Source organism: Anomaloglossus baeobatrachus, chromosome 10 (genome assembly GCF_048569485.1).
Source record: "Anomaloglossus baeobatrachus isolate aAnoBae1 chromosome 10, aAnoBae1.hap1, whole genome shotgun sequence".
NCBI lineage: Eukaryota > Metazoa > Chordata > Amphibia > Anura > Aromobatidae > Anomaloglossus > Anomaloglossus baeobatrachus.
In genome coordinates, this window is record NC_134362.1 from 1,953,586 (window position 1) to 1,976,336 (window position 22,751).

At 49.8% G+C, this 22,751-nt stretch overlaps 1 protein-coding gene across 1 annotated transcript in view; it reads right to left on the reverse strand.

Annotated features, from left to right (window-relative positions):
• The window catches only part of OTOG (otogelin), a 595,066-nt gene that overhangs the window by 487,240 nt on the left and 85,075 nt on the right, over positions 1-22,751 (reverse strand). Inside the window, exons 8-11 of the mRNA XM_075326471.1 lie at positions 20,052-20,158; positions 19,620-19,729; positions 9,260-9,385; positions 1,130-1,238 (exon numbers count right to left, since the gene is read on the reverse strand). Coding sequence (XP_075182586.1) covers positions 1,130-1,238; positions 9,260-9,385; positions 19,620-19,729; positions 20,052-20,158 — 452 coding nt within the window. The remainder of the gene's footprint in view (positions 1-1,129; positions 1,239-9,259; positions 9,386-19,619; positions 19,730-20,051; positions 20,159-22,751) is intronic.

The window sequence follows — 22,751 nt, forward strand, 5'->3', positions numbered from 1 at the left end:
ATGCAAATGGACAAATCAGAGGAGACGTAAATCCAGAAATCCACAGGTCACAAAACCGGCTAGTATTTGCCCTACACCTGACCCTGATATGTCCCTGCCTGACAGCAGACGTTGATACCCTAAGATCACGTGATGGCACCCCACTCATTGAAGGCCAACTCTGAGTGTCCTTAACTGCACCATAAACTATAAACCAAGTGTAACACAAAAACACCAATACACATAAATGCAGAGCCCACCGGCCAAGGGGGAGACACCAGGGTAGAAACGTGCAAACACAGTCATACAGGAATGATGGAATACAAGAAGCCAAAGAGAATAACACAATATTTGGAAACCCGCCCAACCGAAACAAAACAGGAGAAACCGGGAAGGGAGTCACACAAACTAACTGCAGGGAGTAGAAATATCAATGTCTCAGTAAGAAAAGCTTAACCGAGAAGCTGGGACTCCAAACATCCATACAGAAATATAACAAGCAGTGAGACATGTGAGCACTAAGTATAAATAGCCATGCCCTAAATGTGATTGGGCAAACCAAACGAGAAAGTTTACACACCTGAATAGATGTGAAACAGGAAGGAAAAGGATAAGAATGGCAAGAGATCCTTCAGCAATTGGACCAACACAAAACAGACTGTGACCCAAGCAAGAGGAAAAGCATCCAACAACCAGAGATCACCGGTACCAACCCCAGAGTGGAGCCATAACACCCATTACATCATAGATAACCCCCATCCCTATCATACACCTATTCATCATGTCATACATAGCCCTGCCCCCATCGGACATCTACCTATTCCATATATAACTGTCCCATCATACATCTACCCATCATTTCCTAAACAACAGTGGAGGTTGGCCACCCAAGATCATGTAATGGCGCCCCCACTCTTCAACAGACCATCATCATACAGCAACCCATTACATCATTTATAACCTTGCTCCATCGTATAGACAACCCCATAACCCATCATACATCTACCCATCATATCATAACTAACCAAAGTCCCCATCATGCATCTAGTAGGCGTTCCACTCCCCATCATATATCATTCCATCCTATCTACTCATTAGTCCCATCATTGCCATCCTCCAACTCAGCAGCACACATAGGACAGATACTCACCAGTTGTTACACTGATCCTGCACCATGGTGCCAGCTTGATGGGAGACACCATGGAAGTCGCAGGGACATTCACTGGGATGAACACAGGTTCCATTTTCTAGAATCATCCCTGTACATGGAAGCAAAGTATAAGATCAGAATCTGTAGTAGGACCCACTGAGAGATCCAACACCTGGCACAACATCTCCTAACCCCCATTACACACTCTCAGCTGGACCAAGACTGCTCTGTTCTCCTCCAGACACCCCTCTTCTCTTCTGTCATCTTCCTCCAGACTCATCTGTTCTCCAAATTCTTCTATCCTCCTCTAGATCACGCTATCTTTTCATCCTCCTACCACCTCCCTCCAGACCCCTCTGCTCTCCTCATCCTCCAGACTCCTATATCCTCCTCCAGACTCCTATATTCTTGTGATCTCCAGAGTCCTATGTCCGCCTTCTACTTCAGATCATACTGTCCTCCTCCTGCAGACTCCTGTGCCTCCACATCCCTCAGAACCCCATGTCCTCTTCAAGAGTCATATTTTCTTTTTCATTCTCCCCCTCCCGAGCCCTTTGTCCTTCTCATCCAGACTCCTCTATTCTTCTTGTCATACTCCATCAGAATCCTATGCCCTCGTCCAGCCTCTTATATCCTTTTCATACAGATTTTCCTTTTCTCTTTCCTCTTCCTGCAGATTACTCTGTCCTCCTCCCACCGCCTGCCAGACCCCTCTGCCCTAATCCTACTCTAGAATTATTTGTTTTTCTCCTCTCTACTGTAATGCGGGCGTCACACGATACGATGTATCGTGCGATCGCATGAGCGATCGTACCCGCCCCTGTCGTTTGTGCGTCACGGGCAATTAGTTGCCCGTGGCGCACAAAGTCGTTAAACCCCCATCACACGCACTTACCTGCTGAGCGACCTTGCTGTGGGCGGCGAACATCCACTTCCTAAAGGGGGAGGGACGTTCGGCGTCACAGCGACATCACACAGTGGCCGGCCAATAGAAGCGGAGGAGCGGAGATGAGTGGGACGTAAACATCCCCTCACCTTCTTCCTTCCGCATAGCCGGTGGGTGCCGCGGGATGCAGGTAAGCTGTGTTCATCATTCCCGGGGTGTCACACGGAGCCATGTGTGCTGCCCCGGGTACGATGAACAACCGGCGCCATTAAAAATAAACAATTTTTTAAAAATAAGCGATGTGTACACGACTCACGATTTGTGAGCGATTTTGCATTACTCGGAGGTGTCACACGAAACGACGTAGCAAGTGATGCCGGATGTGCGTCGCGAAAACCGTGACCCCGACGATGCATCGCGCGATAGCTCGTCTCGTGTGACGCCCGCAATACAGACTCCCGTCCTCCTCCCTCCACCTCCTTCAGACTTTTTGTTTCCCCTCTTCCAGACTCTTGTGTCCTCATCCTCCAGACGCCTCTGTTCTCCACCATTCAGATTCCTCTTCCCTCCTTCCTCCTCTTATAGACTCCTCAACCTGCCTCTAGACTCCTGTGTCCCCTTCCTGTAGAAACATCCAGTCTCCTGCAGACTTCACTGGCCTCCTCCTTCTTCAGATCCCTCTGCAATCCTCCTACTCCTCCAAACTTCTCTGTCCTCCTCCAGACACTTCTTCCTCCTCCAGAATCTTCCATTGTCCTCCTCCAGAATCTTACATCTTCTCCATCCCCCAGAATCCTCTGTATTGTTGTTCCTAATCCAGAATCCTTTATACCTCCCTGTTCCTCCACCAAACTCCTGTCGCCCTCCTACTTCTTTTGATCTCCACTATGCTCCTTCAGACTCCTCTATGTCCTCCTCCCACCCCTCCTCCAGATTCTTCCTTTCTCCTCTTTCAAACTCTGTTTTCCTCTTCACTCCAGACCACTTTGTCCACCTCCTCCTCCAGACCCCTCTAACTCCTCTAGTCTCCTCACTCCTTCTTCATACACTTCTGTTTTACTGCAGACTCCTCTGTCCTCCTCCAGACTCCTTTGTCATCTTCCTTCAGCCTCTATCTTCCTCCTACAGACCGCTCTGTTCTCCTATTCCAGACTCCTCTGTCTTCCTCCAAATTCTACTATGTCCTCCTCACTCCACCTACAAACTACTGTCTGTCCTCCTCCAGACTCCTCTTTGTCTTCCTCATCCAGGCCATTCTGTCTGCCTCTTCCTCCTCCAGACAACTCTTTCCTCCTCCTCCAAACTCCGCTGCCTTCCTCTTCCAGACTTACCTGTCCAGCTCCTCCAATAAACTCCTCTGTTCTCCTCCTCCAGACTACTTTTTCCGCCTCCCTCCTTCTCCATACTCTCCTGTCCTGTTTCAGACTCATCAATCCTCTTCCCTCTAGGCCACTCTGTTTCCCTCCACCCTCCTGACCATTTTGTCCCCCTTCACCCTCTTCCAGATTCATTCTCCTCATCCTCCCTTCAGATTACTGTGGCCCAATCCTCCAAAGTATCTCCTCTGTCCTTCCCCAGACTCCAGTGTCTTCCAACTCTAGCAGACTCCTCTGTCTTCATCCACCTCCACACTCCTCTGTCCTCCTACTACAGCAGACTTTTGTCCTCATCCTCCTCCTCTAGACCAATCTGTCCATCTCCTCCAGACTGCTCAGTCCTTCTCCTCCATATACCGCAAGCTGGACCTTTCTGGGAAAAGCCAAGAGAGGATGGTTTTATGTCATGTTCATGGGGGGCGTTTTCCAGTCGGTGCTTTTACAGTGCCTGTGCAGCACACTGGGGTGCCGCAGAGGACTGCATTACCCCGGGTTCCTGGAAGACCAATGCTGGCAACCGCACTACATATATTTAATTTGCCCGCTTCCCAGACTGAGCAACAGGCTAGCATTGGGTTTAGAGCGGTAGCTGCCCATTGGCTGGGATCTGCCCAATCCAGTAGCCAGAAGCACAGAGAGGGGAGTGGTCAGATAGTCAGTTGGTAGAGAGAGTCGGTGGGAGTCGTGAGTGAGAGATAGTGTGTATGGTTAGAAGAGGGCCTCGGTAAATTAAAGAGGAGACCGGTCGCCTGAAGGGGAACAGAGCCAGTACCCTAAGGGACCGAGCACGATGGGGCACAGGACCCTAGTCTAGGCAGAAGGTTCAAGCCCACAAAATAATCCTGCAGGTGATCGGGGACTATCAGGGTCTGCCACCACTGAAGGTACGGAACTCAGTAACAAAGAGGGAACCTGGCACTGAGACAGAAAGAAAGGTCTGACCCAAGAGAGGTTAAAGTTACCTGTTATACGTACCCAGAAGGACAAGAGGGAGAACAGAGAGGGACCCCAAGTTGCTCCAGGCCACAGGGACCCTAATAACAAAAAGTGCAACAAGGAGGTTTTACCGGATCACCACGCCAGCACTGAGACAAAGGGAACCCGGGACCCCGAAACCAGCAAGAAGCGGGCTGCGGCTACCAGGACTCAGTGAGTAAAACCCAGTTAAACCGCAAAACCTGTGTCGTCTGAATCATTGCTATACCTTCCTCAGCACCAACTGCTACCCCTAACATTGATCCCCTGGGGCCTAACCCTACTTGATGAGGGTTCAACATCTATGCTGATGCTGCATCACACCAACAGCCCCAGCAGAGGACAAGAGGACATTAAGCAGCGGCGGCATTCCCCTAAATAGCAGCGCACCGCAAATGGCGTCACAGACATTTTTTACATACTCCCTTGTAAATATACCTTCTTTTTCAAGCTACCCCGGGGTCATGGAACCGGGGACCGGCCACCAGAGTGACATTGTCCTCCTGTATCCAATGCCCGGAACCGAGTACCCTAGGCCCTGGGGCGCGTCAGCTGCAGCAGACGGGAGACTGCTCCTGGATTATGGCTATGTTCACACACACGGGCAGAACAATCGCGGTCCCAGGGGCCCGGGGTTCAGGGGTCAGAAGAACTCTGCACTTGCTACAGGATCCAAGTGCGCAGATCCAGCTGAAATATATTGGAGCAGTGACCGTCTGGTCCCTGGACATTGCGGAGTCACAGGAGGCAGCATCCGCTCCTGGAGCAAACACAAGTCCCGGCTACAATTGTATATTCACTGCTCTCCACGCCCATAATCCCGCCACCTCTTTCCATTGAAGCCGCAGCTGAGAGTTGGGCGGACTTATGGGCACAGTGATCACTTAGCCACTGGCTTTGTGCATTTGCTGGGCGATGGAGTAGCCCACCTGGAAATCGGTGGATCCCCCACTGTGCCCCTGACAGTCTCTCCTCCAGCACACAGCACAAGGTACATCTTCCATTCATCAGAAGAGAGGAGCAATGCTGATCATTGCCTCCTCTGCAGCACAGCCATCCCCTGCATTCAATGCTCTGGAGCTTCACAGGTGTAAGCCCACCCACTGGCAGTAAAGGGGGCTTTACACGCTGCAACATCGCTAACGATATATCGTCGGGGTCACGTCGTTAGTGACTCACATCCGGTGCCGTTAGCGACATCACAGCGTGTGGCACCAAGGAGCAACGATCAACGATTGCAAAAACCTCAAAAATTGTCGCTCCTTTTCATAATATCGTTGGGGGTGCATGCCGTTGGTTGTTTGTCGTTCCTGTGGCAGCACACATCGCTCCATGTGACACCGCAGGAACTATGAACATCTCCTCACATGCGTCCACCGGCCATGAGGAAGGAAGGAGGTGGGCGGGATCTTCTGCCCGCTCATCTCCGCCCCTCCTCTGCTATTGGACGGCTGCCGAGTGACGTCGCTGTGATGCCGCACGAACCGCCCCCTTAGAAAGGAGGCGGTTCGCCGGTCAGAGCGACGTCGCAGGGAAGATAAGTCCGTGTGATGGTGTAAGCAATGTTGTGCGCCACGGGCAGCGATTTGCCCGTGTCGCACAACCGACGGGGGCGGGTATGCTTACTAGCAATATTGATACTGATATCGCAGCGTGTAAAGTGCCCTTTAGCCTCGCCCACTGGCACGGAGCTGCTGTGGAGTACCAGGCCTGTGCAGGGAGTGCTGCAGAAATGAGAGACTTCTGGGGAGATTGTATCCCTCTCCTGCACTGCAATAGCACTGTAGTAGGCATTAGAAGGAGGGGGAGGCTCCAGAGTAACTCAATGCGACCTGAAGTGAGTATTGGAGCTCCCTGAATGAGGACCCTAGCCCCACTACCCTCTTCTATCCTGCTATTTGCCCTCACAGCTGCACTCTCCTGCCCCCTCCCCCACAGCTGTACTCTCCTACCCTCCCTCCCCCACAGCTTCACTCTCCTGCCCCTCTCTCCCACAGCTGCACTCTCCTGCCCCCCTTCCCCACAGCTGCACTCTCCTGCCTGCCCCCTTCCCCCACAGCTGCACTCTCCTTCCCCCCTCCCTCACAACTGCACTCCCCTGCCCCCTCCCCCACAGCTGTACTCTCCTGTGCCCCTCCCCCACAGCTGCATTCTCCTGCCCCCTCCCCCACTGCCCTGTAGCTGATATACCTCACCGCTGTCCTGTAATGGTGGCCGGGTCTCCTCATCTTCATGGCTTGCTGTCAGACATCCAACTTTCTTATTTCTTTGTATATACAGTATGTACAAAATGCTCACATATACAGTATATACTAATCTAGTGTATATGTCTGCTTTTGTGTGAATGTGTACATGTGTGGCATTTTTAGAATTCAGATACTAAAAAAGCAGAATTAATACTAAAAGGGCCAAAAAACCTCTTAAAAATACCAAAACGAGTGTACCATTAAAAAAACCCAATTACCATTTTTAGATGCAACATGAATAAATCTATAATGTTATTTATAGCACAAATATAATGTACAGCAAAAAAAAATTACAAAAAGGTGTATAGAGCTATATACAGTTAGGTCCAGAAATATTTGGCCAGTGACACAATTTTGGCGAGTTGGGCTCTGCATGCCACCACATTGGATTTGAAATGAAACCTCTACAACAGAATTCAAGTGCAGATTGTAACGTTTAATTTGAAGGTTTGAACAAAAATATCTGATAGAAATTGTAGGAATTGTCACATTTCTTTACAAACACTCCACATTTTAGGAGGTCAAAAGTAATTGGACAAATAAACCAAACCCAAACAAAATATTTTTATTTTCAATATTTTGTTGCGAATCCTTTGGAGGCAATCACTGTCTTAAGTCTGGAACCCATGGACATCACCAAACGCTGGCTTTCCTCCTTCTTAATGCTTTGCCAGGCCTTTACAGCCGCAGCCTTCAGGTCTTGCTTGTTTGTGGGTCTTTCCGTCTTAAGTCTGGATTTGAGCAAGTGAAATGCATGCTCAATTGGGTTAAGATCTGGTGATTGACTTGGCCATTGCAGAATGTTCCACTTTTTTGCACTCATGAACTCCTGGGTAGCTTTTGCTGTATGCTTGGGGTCATTTTCCATCTGTACTATGAAGCGCCGTCCGATCAACTTTGCGGCATTTGGCTGAATCTGGGCTGAAAGTATATCCCGGTACACTTCAGAATTCATCCGGCTACTCTTGTCTGCTGTTATGTCATCAATAAACACAAGTGACCCAGTGCCATTGAAAGCCATGCATGCCCATGCCATCACGTTGCCTCCACCATGTTTTACAGAGGATGTGGTGTGCCTTGGATCATGTGCCGTTCCCTTTCTTCTCCACACTTTTTTCTTCCCATCATTCTGGTACAGGTTGATCTTTGTCTCATCTGTCCATAGAATACTTTTCCAGAACTGAGCTGGCTTCATGAGGTGTTTTTCAGCAAATGTAACTCTGGCCTGTCTATTTTTGGAATTGATGAATGGTTTGCATCTAGATGTGAACCCTTTGTATTTATTTTCATGGAGTCTTCTCTTTACTGTTGACTTAGAGACAGATACACCTACTTCACTGAGAGTGTTCTGGACTTCAGTTGATGTTGTGAACGGGTTCTTCTTCACCAAAGAAAGTATGCGGCGATCATCCACCACTGTTGTCATCCGTGGACGCCCAGGCCTTTTTGAGTTCCCAAGCTCACCAGTCAATTCCTTTTTTCTCAGAATGTACCCGACTGTTGATTTTGCTGCTCCAAGCATGTCTGCTATCTCTCTGATGGATTTTTTCTTTTTTTTCAGCCTCAGGATGTTCTGCTTCACCTCAATTGAGAGTTCCTTAGACCGCATGTTGTCTGGTCACAGCAACAGCTTCCAAATGCAAAACCACACACCTGTAATCAACCCCAGACCTTTTAACTACTTCATTGATTACAGGTTAACGAGGGAGACGCCTTCAGAGTTAATTGCAGCCCTTAGAGTCCCTTGTCCAATTACTTTTGGTCCCTTGAAAAAGAGGAGGCTATGCATTACAGAGCTATGATTCCTAAACCCTTTCTCCGATTTGAATGTGAAAACTCTCATATTGCAGCTGGGAGTGTGCACTTTAAGCCCATATTATATATATAATTGTATTTCTGAACATGTTTTTGTAAACAGCTAAAATAACAAAACTTGTGTCACTGTCCAAATATTTCTGAACCTAACTGTACCAGGATGGGGGACAAAGCATGAGATGGGAAAGCTGGGTGCTCACAGAAAGAGGCACCACAGCACCCAGCTCTCCCATGCTCTGATATTCCTCAAAACCCAGATTTCATATTTTCTGATATCCATTTTGTCCTCAGCTCCCATCTGATGCAGGGTGCTGGGTCACCCAGCCATGCTCTGCTATACATCTTTCTCTTAGCACTCAACTTTCCCATGTTTTGCTATACATCTTTCCCTCAGCACCCAGCTTTCCCATGCTCTGATATCAAGGGCAAGCTGGGTCCTGAGGGAAAGTTGCATAGCAGAGCATTGGAAACCTTGGTGCTGAGGACAAGATATCGATCCAAAGCTGGGTGCTGAGGGAAAAAGGGATATCGGGGCATGGGAAAGCTGGGTGCTGAGGGAAAGAGCCATGTGTCAGCGTAAGCATCCTGTACACCAAGAGGGGGGCCCGGTCCAAATTTTGCATCGGGGCCCATTAAATTCTAGCTACGCCACTGTTCACACAGTAAACTGAAATCCAGCAGAAAAGCTCCCACCACCACCGGACCTATTATTTTATATGGCAGATCCTGATTCCATTCATTTCAGCACCTCAATAAGTAAAATGTTGGAGTTATTGAAGTTTCGGTGCTATCGCCCGTCCCCCCACAGAAGGACGCTCTGGAGATGACTCACCCTCCGGACAGTAGCAGCCGTCCACACAAGAGATCTCGCTGTCCATACACGACGTCCTCTGGTGGCATGAGGTCGGGCAACACTCGATACATTCACTGTACACCAGGCCAGCGCCACAGGAGACCCCTGCCACGGATCAGATACATGGCTCAGGAGACGGGATAGGATTAGATACACAGCTCAGGACACAGTATCATACAGGACAGGATCAAATACACAGCACAGGAGACAGGATCACACGGGATAGGGTTAGATACACAGCCCAGGAGATGGGATCACACGGGATAGGGTTAGATACACAGCACAGGAGACAGGATCACACGGGATAGGGTTAGATACACAGCACAGGAGACAGGATCACACGGGATAGGGTTAGATACACAGCACAGGAGACAGGATCACACGGGATAGGGTTAGATACACAGCACAGGAGACAGGATCACACGGGATAGGGTTAGATACACAGCACAGGAGACGGGATCACACGGGATAGGGTTAGATACACAGCCCAGGAAACGGGATCACACGGGATAGGGTTAGATACACAGCACAGGAGACGGGATCACACGGGATAGGGTTAGATACACAGCACAGGAGACAGGATCACACGGGATAGGGTTAGATACACAGCACAGGAGACAGGATCACACGGGATAGGGTTAGATACACAGCTCAGGACACAGTATCATACAGGACAGGATCAAATACACAGCACAGGAGACAGGATCACACGGGATAGGGTTAGATACACAGCACAGGAGACAGGATCACACGGGATAGGGTTAGATACACAGCTCAGGACACAGTATCATACAGGACAGGATCAAATACACAGCACAGGAGACAGGATCACACGGGATAGGGTTAGATACACAGCACAGGAGACAGGATCACACGGGATAGGGTTAGATACACAGCACAGGAGACAGGATCACACGGGATAGGGTTAGATACACAGCACAGGAGACAGGATCACACGGGATAGGGTTAGATACACAGCACAGGAGACGGGATCACACGGGATAGGGTTAGATACACAGCCCAGGAGACGGGATCACACGGGATAGGGTTAGATACACAGCCCAGGAGACGGGATCACACGGGATAGGGTTAGATACACAGCACAGGAGACGGGATCACACGGGATAGGGTTAGATACACAGCACAGGAGACAGGATCACACGGGATAGGGTTAGATACACAGCACAGGAGACAGGATCACACGGGATAGGGTTAGATACACAGCACAGGAGACAGGATCACACGGGATAGGGTTAGATACACAGCCCAGGAGACGGGATCACACGGGATAGGGTTAGATACACAGCACAGGAGACAGGATCACACGGGATAGGGTTAGATACACAGCACAGGAGACAGGATCACACGGGATAGGGTTAGATACACAGCACAGGAGACAGGATCACACGGGATAGGGTTAGATACACAGCCCAGGAGACGGGATCACACGGGATAGGGTTAGATACACAGCACAGGAGACAGGATCACTTGGGATAGGGTTAGATACACAGCACAGGAGACGGGATCACACGGGATAGGGTTAGATACACAGCCCAGGAGACGGGATCACACGGGATAGGGTTAGATACACAGCCCAGGAGACGGGATCACACGGGATAGGGTTAGATACACAGCCCAGGAGACAGGATCACACGGGATAGGGTTAGATACACAGCACAGGAGAAGGGATCACACGGGATAGGGTTAGATACACAGCCCAGGAGACGGGATCACACGGGATAGGGTTAGATACACAGCACAGGAGACGGGATCACACGGGATAGGGTTAGATACACAGCCCAGGAGACAGGATCACACGGGATAGGGTTAGATACACAGCACAGGAGACAGGATCACACGGGATAGGGTTAGATACACAGCACAGGAGACGGGATCACACGGGATAGGGTTAGATACACAGCACAGGAGACGGGATCACACGGGATAGGGTTAGATACACAGCACAGGAGACGGGATCACACGGGATAGGGTTAGATACACAGCACAGGAGACGGGATCACACGGGATAGGGTTAGATACACAGCCCAGGAGACAGGATCACACGGGATAGGGTTAGATACACAGCACAGGAGAAGGGATCACACGGGATAGGGTTAGATACACAGCACAGGAGACGGGATCACACGGGATAGGGTTAGATACACAGCACAGGAGACGGGATCACACGGGATAGGGTTAGATACACAGCACAGGAGACGGGATCACACGGGATAGGGTTAGATACACAGCACAGGAGACAGGATCACACGGGATAGGGTTAGATACACAGCACAGGAGACAGGATCACACGGGATAGGGTTAGATACACAGCACAGGAGACGGGATCACACGGGATAGGGTTAGATACACAGCCCAGGAGACGGGATCACACGGGATAGGGTTAGATACACAGCCCAGGAGACAGGATCACACGGGATAGGGTTAGATACACAGCACAGGAGAAGGGATCACACGGGATAGGGTTAGATACACAGCACAGGAGACGGGATCACACGGGATAGGGTTAGATACACAGCACAGGAGACGGGATCACACGGGATAGGGTTAGATACACAGCACAGGAGACAGGATCACACGGGATAGGGTTAGATACACAGCACAGGAGACAGGATCACACGGGATAGGGTTAGATACACAGCACAGGAGACAGGATCACACGGGATAGGGTTAGATACACAGCACAGGAGACGGGATCACACGGGATAGGGTTAGATACACAGCACAGGAGACAGGATCACACGGGATAGGGTTAGATACACAGAACAGGAGACAGGATCACACGGGATAGGGTTAGATACACAGCACAGGAGACAGGATCACACGGGATAGGGTTAGATACACAGCACAGGAGACGGGATCACACGGGATAGGGTTAGATACACAGCACAGGAGACGGGATCACACGGGATAGGGTTAGATACACAGCACAGGAGACAGGATCACACGGGATAGGGTTAGATACACAGCACAGGAGACAGGATCACACGGGATAGGGTTAGATACACAGCACAGGAGACAGGATCACACGGGATAGGGTTAGATACACAGCACAGGAGACAGGATCACACAGGATAGGGTTAGATACACAGCACAGGAGACAGGATCACACGGGATAGGGTTAGATACACAGCACAGGAGACAGGATCACACGGGATAGGGTTAGATACACAGCACAGGAGACAGGATCACACGGGATAGGGTTAGATACACAGCACAGGAGACAGGATCACACGGGATAGGGTTAGATACACAGCACAGGAGACGGGATCACACGGGATAGGGTTAGATACACAGCACAGGAGACGGGATCACACGGGATAGGGTTAGATACACAGCACAGGAGACAGGATCACACGGGATAGGGTTAGATACACAGCACAGGAGACAGGATCACACGGGATAGGGTTAGATACACAGCACAGTAGACGGGATCACACGGGATAGGGTTAGATACACAGCACAGGAGACGGGATCACACGGGATAGGGTTAGATACACAGCACAGGAGACAGGATCACACGGGATAGGGTTAGATACACAGCCCAGGAGACGGGATCACACGGGATAGGGTTAGATACACAGCACAGGAGACAGGATCACACGGGATAGGGTTAGATACACAGCACAGGAGACAGGATCACACGGGATAGGGTTAGATACACAGCACAGGAGACAGGATCACACGGGATAGGGTTAGATACACAGCACAGGAGACGGGATCACACGGGATAGGGTTAGATACACAGCACAGGAGACAGGATCACACGGGATAGGGTTGTGACGGGGGTGTTCAACAGAGCAAAGGATGGACGAGGCCGAGGGACGATCCAACAGGTTTATTCACAAGAACACTGGAACAGCACACGATAAGTCCACGTAAAACAGATTCGGGGGCCCTTCCCGACAATCCTCGGACCGGATAACAAAGTAATCGTCCTTACAGTAGTCCAAAGAGTTCCACACAATCCCACGGGCCACTGATCTCCAGTCTGTAACTATCCATACACCGGCTATAGGATGCAGCCTCTGCTATTCCCTCCCAGAGGATCAATCTTCTTTCTTCAAGTTTCACACAGACTGACTAAATCTCCCAGGTAAGCAGAGTTTACACTAGTTGGACTCTAGGCCCACCTCCCCCTACTCCCAGGGATGGAAGTGCCTCAAGAGGATACAACCTTGCATTTTAGGGGGTGATTACCTACAACAATAGAAATGTACACAGAAGTAGTTCAAATAAGACAATGAACCCAGCTTGAAATAGGAATCTGTACAGCAAGATACACCTCCCCCAAGGAAATACATGAATTACAACTAATACAACCAGGAAAATATACATATCATGACATAGTATCACAGCATATACAGTGAGAGGGTAAATTACATCTTCACAATCCCTCCCCCTCCCAACTTGTGTACGTACTAGGGACCTCTACAGGTCACTGGTTAAGTACACACAGGCAGAGCGTTACTTACATGTGGCTTCATGCAGCCACGAATTGGCATCGTAGCTCTCCCACATCATTGCCCAGGAGAACAGCTGCAGGCAGACCACCCATCACCCCAACCACACATCGCCTGACCCCAAAACCAAAGTTCAGATCCACAGTGGCTGTGGGAATAGTCCTCCATTGTCCACCAGCCAGTTCAATAACAATCCCAGGTCCTCTATGGATTGCCTCAGGCCGAACCACTCGGGGATCAGCCAGTGTGAGGAAAGCACCCGAGTCACAAAATCCAACAAGTCTCTGTCCATCCAGCACAACCTCCTGCAAGTGCTTACCTCGATGAGCAGAAGTCGTCATAACTGCGGGTCGCACCCCGTAAACTCCTGGTGGTGCAACATGGGGGGCTGAGTCACTAGGCCAGTCCTCACATAACGGTGCCACATCTTCCTCCAAGGCACTGGGCTGTAAATAATTAACAATCCGATTGGGTGCAGGATCAGTCCTCATTTGAACAGCTGGGCAGGAGACTTGCCGATGCCCTGGCTGTCCACATTGATAGCATCTGAGCTGGGTCTCCCTCCATCCAAGGCGTCCTCTTGGGTAAGGGGTAGGGGAACTTGGAGGCCGGCTCCCACCTGAAGGTGCTGTAGGGGTTTGAGGATGATTCCTCCATGGCCTGGCTGGGCATGAGGCCTGCAAATGCCCGGGATGCCTACAAACATAACACCTGCGCTCTGTTACTTCCTCTCCCCGGCGTATTCCAGAAAGTGCAGTAGAAGCAACTGGTGGCACATTAACACGGGTATCAACATGTGGTGGCTTAGAGGAACGGGGAACAATGGGGACAGAATAACTGGGGGCATCCGGTGTTGTGGAGCTGTTAGGCGTCTCTCCATCCTCCAACAGAACCCTCCACTGAGGCTTGATGGTGAGAGCCTCATCAGCGAGAGCAGCAGCTTCCTCCACTGTCGCTGGTTTTCTCTCACGCACCCATTCCCGGATCTCAGCGGGGCACTGGGCAAAGAATTGTTCTTTTAGGATGACCTGCAGGAAGGTCTCCCAAGATAAGGCCTCCTCTGCCTCCAGCCAGAGATTACATATTTGTTTGAGTCTATGAGCATATATCTTAAAAGACACTTCCCCATCACAGGCTAAAGCACGGAACTGAGTCCTGTAAGTGTCTGGGGTCACAGCATAATGTTCTAGAATAGTCTGTTTAATATCCGCATACTCACAGTTCCACCGAGGGTCCATAGCTCTATAGGCTTCAGCAGCTCCCCCCTCTAGGAGCCCAACCAGATGCCGGACACGCTCCCTGTCCGGGACTTCCATTAATCGACACTGATGCTCAAAGTCCTGGAAGAAGCCCTCAATGTCGCCTGCAGCCTCATTAAACGGCTTAAAGTCTTTGCGGGACACCCTGGGAAGTTCCCTCATGATGGGTGCTGGGGTTACAGTCTGTCTGGAACCTCTCGCGGCTTCCACAGCGAGCTCCTTATCCAGCAGTGCCATCTCCTCCATCCTGCGCTCCTTCTCTTTAGCTCCACGCATGGCCTCCCTCTTATCTTCTATGGTGGCCTCATCTCCAAGCAGTGCCATCTCCTCCTTGTACCACACAACCCATTGACTTTTTTGGGTATTCACCTCCGGCTGCCGTCTTTCTTCCGTTTGCTGTGAGGATCCTTCCTCCACGTCATTTTGCGAACAGACTCCTTCTAGCGCCTCAATCAGCTGCTCCTTGGAGAGTCCTTTGAAACGAACTCCTACTTCACGGGCCATTGTTTGTAGGCTCACCACAGTCCAGTTCTTGTATTCTGAGGTTCTGATTCCAGATGTTAATGGGCCGTTGTCCTCCATTCCTTCTGCTCTGATCCCACTGCTGCCACCAGTTTGTGACGGGGGTGTTCAACAGAGCAAAGGATGGACGAGGCCGAGGGACGATCCAACAGGTTTATTCACAAGAACACTGGAACAGCACACGATAAGTCCACGTAAAACAGATTCGGGGGCCCTTCCCGACAATCCTCGGACCGGATAACAAAGTAATCGTCCTTACAGTAGTCCAAAGAGTTCCACACAATCCCACGGGCCACTGATCTCCAGTCTGTAACTATCCATACACCGGCTATAGGATGCAGCCTCTGCTATTCCCTCCCAGAGGATCAATCTTCTTTCTTCAAGTTTCACACAGACTGACTAAATCTCCCAGGTAAGCAGAGTTTACACTAGTTGGACTCTAGGCCCACCTCCCCCTACTCCCAGGGATGGAAGTGCCTCAAGAGGATACAACCTTGCATTTTAGGGGGTGATTACCTACAACAATAGAAATGTACACAGAAGTAGTTCAAATAAGACAATGAACCCAGCTTGAAATAGGAATCTGTACAGCAAGATACACCTCCCCCAAGGAAATACATGAATTACAACTAATACAACCAGGAAAATATACATATCATGACATAGTATCACAGCATATACAGTGAGAGGGTAAATTACATCTTCACAAGGGTTAGATACACAGCACAGGAGACAGGATCACACGGGATAGGGTTAGATACACAGCACAGGAGACAGGATCACACGGGATAGGGTTAGATACACAGCACAGGAGACAGGATCACACGGGATAGGGTTAGATACACAGCACAGGAGACAGGATCACCCGGGATAGGGTTAGATACACAGCACAGGAGACAGGATCACACGGGATAGGGTTAGATACACAGCCCAGGAGACGGGATCACACGGGATAGGGTTAGATACACAGCCCAGGAGACAGGATCACACGGGATAGGGTTAGATACACAGCACAGGAGACGGGATCACACGGGATAGGGTAAGATACACAGCCCAGGAGACGGGATCACACGGGATAGGGTTAGATACACAGCACAGGAGACGGGATCACACGGGATAGGGTTAGATACACAGCACAGGAGACAGGATCACACGGGATAGGGTTAGATACACAGCACAGGAGACGGGATCACACGGGATAGGGTAAGATACACAGCCCAGGAGACGGGATCACACGGGATAGGGTTAGATACACAGCACAGGAGACGGGATCACACGGGATAGGGTTAGATACACAGCACAGGAGACAGGATCACACGGGATAGGGTAAGATACACTGTATAAAAGAGAAAAAGAGTAGGCAAGGAGCACTCAACTCACTAAATAATTATCAGTGTAATAACGTTTATTATATGCATAAGGTGCAAAACAGTATAAAATCAATTAAAAACAAGGACACCTGTCCCATGGACTCAGTGAAAAAGCGCAATGCACTAAATACAAATCAGACAAGAGGCAAAAGTATTATCCCAAGGACCTACAATAAAGTGCTAATGCAAACAGATATGGCCATAGGGTACCGCATCAATACATAATATCAAGACATGGAACACAGGGAACGTGAGATGAAATAAAACCCTGAAAATATTCCTGCTTGGAGAAAGCGCACCAGCATGTAAAACCCAAACAGGTCCAAAGGGATATCACCTAAGTCAGAACAAGGTAAGAGCCATGGGATGTGTCAGAAGAGAGGTACCAGCCCGACGCGTGTCGCTCAGAAGAGCTTCATCAGGGGAGGTAATACCATTCCATACCAGTCCATGGGACAGGTGTCCTTGTTTTTAATTGATTTTATACTGTTTTGCACCTTATGCATATAATAAACGTTATTACACTGATAATTATTTAGTGAGTTGAGTGCTCCTTGCCTACTCTTTTTCTCTTTTATACAATGTTTTTGTAGGCTTTGCACCCTCACTTGGTTCAATTATCTTTTTTCTATTTTAGCTGTGCGGCCCTGTCCCTCCTTAAGCTGTTCAGGGTTAGATACACAGCCCAGGAGACGGGATCACACGGGATAGGGTTAGATACACAGCCCAGGAGACGGGATCCCACGGGATAGGGTCAGATACACAGCTCAGGAGACAGGATGACACGGGATAGGGTTAGATACACAGCACAGGAGACAGGATCACACGGGATAGGGTTAGATACACAGCACAGGAGACAGGATCACACGGGATAGGGTTAGATACACAGCCCAGGAGACGGGATCCCACGGGATAGGGTCAGATACACAGCTCAGGAGACAGGATCACACGGGATAGGGTTAGATACACAGCCCAGGAGACGGGATCACACGGGATAGGGTTAGATACACAGCCCAGGAGACGGGATCACACGGGATAGGGCTAGATACACAGCTCAGGAGACAGGATCCCACGGGATAGGGTCAGATACACAGCTCAGGAGACAGGATCACACGGGATAGGGTTAGATACACAGCCCAGGAGACGGGATCACACGGGATAGGGCTAGATACACAGCTCAGGAGACAGGATCCCACGGGATAGGGTCAGATACACAGCACAGGAGACAGGATCACACGGGATAGGGTTAGATACACAGCACAGGAGACAGGATCACACGGGATAGGGTTAGATACACAGCACAGGAGACAGGATCACACGGGATAGGGTTAGATACACAGCCCAGGAGACGGGATCCCACGGGATAGGGTCAGATACACAGCTCAGGAGACAGGATCACACGGGATAGGGTTAGATACACAGCCCAGGAGACGGGATCACACGGGATAGGGTTAGATACACAGCCCAGGAGACGGGATCACACGGGATAGGGCTAGATACACAGCTCAGGAGACAGGATCACACGGGATAGGGTTAGATACACAGCCCAGGAAATGGGATCCCACGGGATAGGGTAAGATATACAGCCCAGGAGACGGGATCACACGGGATAGGGTTAGATACACAGCCCAGGAAACGGGATCACACGGGATAGGGTTAGATACACAGCCCAGGAAATGGGATCACACGGGATAGGGTTAGATACACAGCCCAGGAGACGGGATCACACGGGATAGGGTTAGATACACAGCCCAGGAGACGGGATCCCACGGGATAGGGTCAGATACACAGCTCAGGAGACAGGATCACACGGGATAGGGTTAGATACACAGCCCAGGAGACGGGATCACACGGGATAGGGTTAGATACACAGCCCAGGAGACGGGATCACACGGGATAGGGCTAGATACACAGCTCAGGAGACAGGATCACACGGGATAGGGTTAGATACACAGCCCAGGAAACGGGATCCCACGGGATAGGGTTAGATACACAGCCCAGGAGACGGGATCACACGGGATAGGGTTAGATACACAGCCCAGGAAACGGGATCACACGGGATAGGGTTAGATACACAGCCCAGGAAACGGGATCACACGGGATAGGGTTAGATACACAGCCCAGGAGACGGGATCACACGGGATAGGGTTAGATACACAGCCCAGGAGACGGGATCCCACGGGATAGGGTCAGATACACAGCTCAGGAGACAGGATCACACGGGATAGGGTTAGATACACAGCCCAGGAGACGGGATCACACGGGATAGGGTTAGATACACAGCCCAGGAGACGGGATCACACGGGATAGGGCTAGATACACAGCTCAGGAGACAGGATCACACGGGATAGGGTTAGATACACAGCCCAGGAAACGGGATCCCACGGGATAGGGTTAGATACACAGCCCAGGAGACGGGATCACACGGGATAGGGTTAGATACACAGCCCAGGAAACGGGATCACACGGGATAGGGTTAGATACACAGCCCAGGAAACGGGATCACACGGGATAGGGTTAGATACACAGCCCAGGAGACGGGATCACACGGGATAGGGTTAGATACACAGCCCAGGAGACGGGATCCCACGGGATAGGGTCAGATACACAGCTCAGGAGACAGTATCACACAGGACAGGATCAGATACTGCAGGCACAAATACACGTTAGGATTAGAGAACGTATATACAATGACAGAGTAATGTACCACATTTTCTGTAGGTCTCCCTCCATCCTTGCAGTGGGTGTCCAGCGTGGGCGCAGGCGCGGGCATACTCAGCCATTGCTCTGCACCATGTGCCCACTTCACTGTCTGACCTGGAAGAAAGTACAAATACTAAGAGTCCGGGACTCACAGACAAGCTATACCCAGATCAGCCCCTACAATTCAATCCTCCATTACAAGGTGGGCTTACAAAATCCACGAGTCCTGCAGAAGATGCCGCATGTGGAACAGTCCCCTACTAGGCATTCAGTAATAACCAGTATAGATGGAGCCCGAATTCTGCCCTCCCCAAGGACATATGTCCAGACATATGGCACATACAGGAGAAATTCCTATAATTCACCCTATAGATTTGATTTGAGAGGTAGGGATGCCTAAGACATGATAAAAGGGAGCCAGGCGCTATCTACTTACATGCAAAGGTCATCCTCGCAGCTCGCCATATAGGAGAGCGGGCTCACCAACTCATGGCAACTCTGAAACGGAGATTGGAGTAACGTACCACAGAGCGAGTGCACCATCTACAAGGAAAAAAGCCATCCATCACCACGGACTGTAGCCGAAAAGAGAAGCCAGACCTATAATCCAGAAGCCCGACTTACATGCCACAACATTGCAACACCAAGAAGGAAAAGGGAAGGATGGAAATCCCAGGTTGGAGACATGGTTCAATTCTTTCATCTTTTGCAGATCAATATCAACATTTACAAAACCTCTGATTTCTTCAGTCTGGAATATTCAGGCACTACCATCCTCAGCTGCTACAGTGAGGTTATTAATGGTCGTCTGAGGTAGGTTCTGCTGATGAATACACTTGTACAAATCATCAGGACCTACAGCTTCAGTGTAATCACCAACCAATCAAATCCCTGATTTGTTTGATTGAGACCAGCCCAGAGACAATGTAGCCACGGAAGACAAGTCTAGAGATGCTACAGCCAAGAGAGACAAATCCGGATACAAAGCAACCACGACAGACAAGTCTGGAGATGCCGCTGCCATGGGAGAAAATCTGGAGATGCTGAAGCCACAGAAGACAAGTCTGGAGCTGCTACTTTAATGGGGGATAAGTCTGGAGATGCTGAAGCCACAGGAGACAAATCAGGAGATGCTGCAGCTGGAGGTGAAAAGTCCAAAGATTATGCAGCCACAGGTGACAAGTCTGGAGATGCAGCAGCCAAGAGAGACAAGTCCGGATACGCAGCAACCATGAGAGACAAGTCTGGAGACACTGCAGCCAAGACATACAAGTGCGAAGACGCAGCAGCCACGGGAGTCAAGTCTGGAGATGCTGCTGCCATGCGAGCAAATATGGAGATGCTACAACCACGGGAGACTGGAGACGCAAAAGCCAATGGAGGCAAGTCTGGAGATGCCGCTGTCATGGGAGCAAATCTGGAGACGCTGCAGCCATCAGAGACAAGTCCAGAGACGTTACAGCCACGGGAAACACGTCCAGAGAAGCTGCAGCTGGAGTGATGAGTCTGGAGATGATGAAGCCACAGGAAACAAGTTTGGAGATACTGCAGCCATAGGAGTACATTTAGGCCACACAGGCTGCTCACATTAGTACAAGGACATGCAGCCCAGGGGTGTCGTATGGCAAAATGGCTTCTGGATATTGGAGAAATAACATGCCAAGCTGTGTAAATGCGGGGGTTTCTTTATCTATTGCTCATACCCCAGACTGAAAATATCCTATGAACATCTTTTTTTTTCATCATTTGCAAATCAGTAACATGTCAATCCATCCTGTGATTCCCAGAACGTTTCTTGTTGATATTGCATTTTCACAGTTCAGTAGTGTAAAATCAACAATATAGGCACACCTCATACACGGACTTCAGCCTTGTACTGTGTTATTCTCTATCTAAAACAGAGGTCTCAAACTCAGCTCAGTAAAGGGGCTGCCCATGGAAAAAAACTGAACATGATGGGCTGTGTTCTTTGCAGGACAATATGATGTTTTTAGTGATACCATTAATTTTCTTTATGACTTTTTTGATTATCATTTTAAAAAAATGTTTGTAATAAGGGCTGCAATTTAAGTGCTGGCTGCAAAGTAAGTGTATAGCACAGTTGGACATAATATCATAATTTGACAGAAGAGCATACTTCTGTGTTACCTTTCTAGTTTTCCATTGTTTTTATCTGTACTATTTATCCCCATTTAGAATGAGCTCCGTGGACAATGATACCAATTGTGCATCTTATGATATGTATGTATGCCTTGAACAGCCAGTCGAGGGTGAACATGTCTGTGCTCGCTGTCATATTCCTGCTCTACACCCCTAATCAGCCCCATATTCCTGCTCTCCATCCTCTGTACAGCCCCATATTCCTGCTCTCCATCCTCTGTACAGCCCCATATTCCTGCTCTCCATCCTCTACAGCCCCATATTCCTGCTCTTCATCCTCTACAGCCTCATATTCCTGCTCCCCATCCTCTGTACAGCCCCATATTCCTGCTCTCAATCCTCTACAGCCCCATATTCCTGCTCTCCATCCTCTGTACAGCCCCATATTCCTGCTTTCCATCCTCTGTACAGCCCCATATTTCTGCTCTCCATCCTCTGTACAGCCCCATATTCCTGCTCTCCATCCTCTGTACAGCCCCATATTCCTGCTCTCCATCCTCTACAGCCTCATATTCCTGCTCTCCATCCTCTACAGCCTCATATTCCTGCTCTCCATCCTCTACAGCCTCATATTCCTGCTCTCCATCCTCTACAGCCCCATATTCCTGCTCTCCATCCTCTACAGCCTCATATTCCTGCTCTCCATCCTCTACAGCCTCATATTCCTGCACTCCATCCTCTACAGCCTCATATTCCTGCTCTCCATCCTCTACAGCCTCATATTCCTGCTCTCCATCCTCTGTACAGCCCCATATTCCTGCTCTCCATCCTCTGTACAGCCCCATATTCCTGCTCTCCATCCTCTGCACAGCCCCATATTCCTGCTCTCCATCCTCTACAGCCCCATATTCCTGCTCTCCATCCTCTACAGCCTCATATTCCTGCTCTCCATCCTCTACAGCCCCATATTCCTGCTCCCCATCCTCTACAGCCCCATATTCCTGCTCTCCATCCTCTGTACAGCCCCATATTCCTG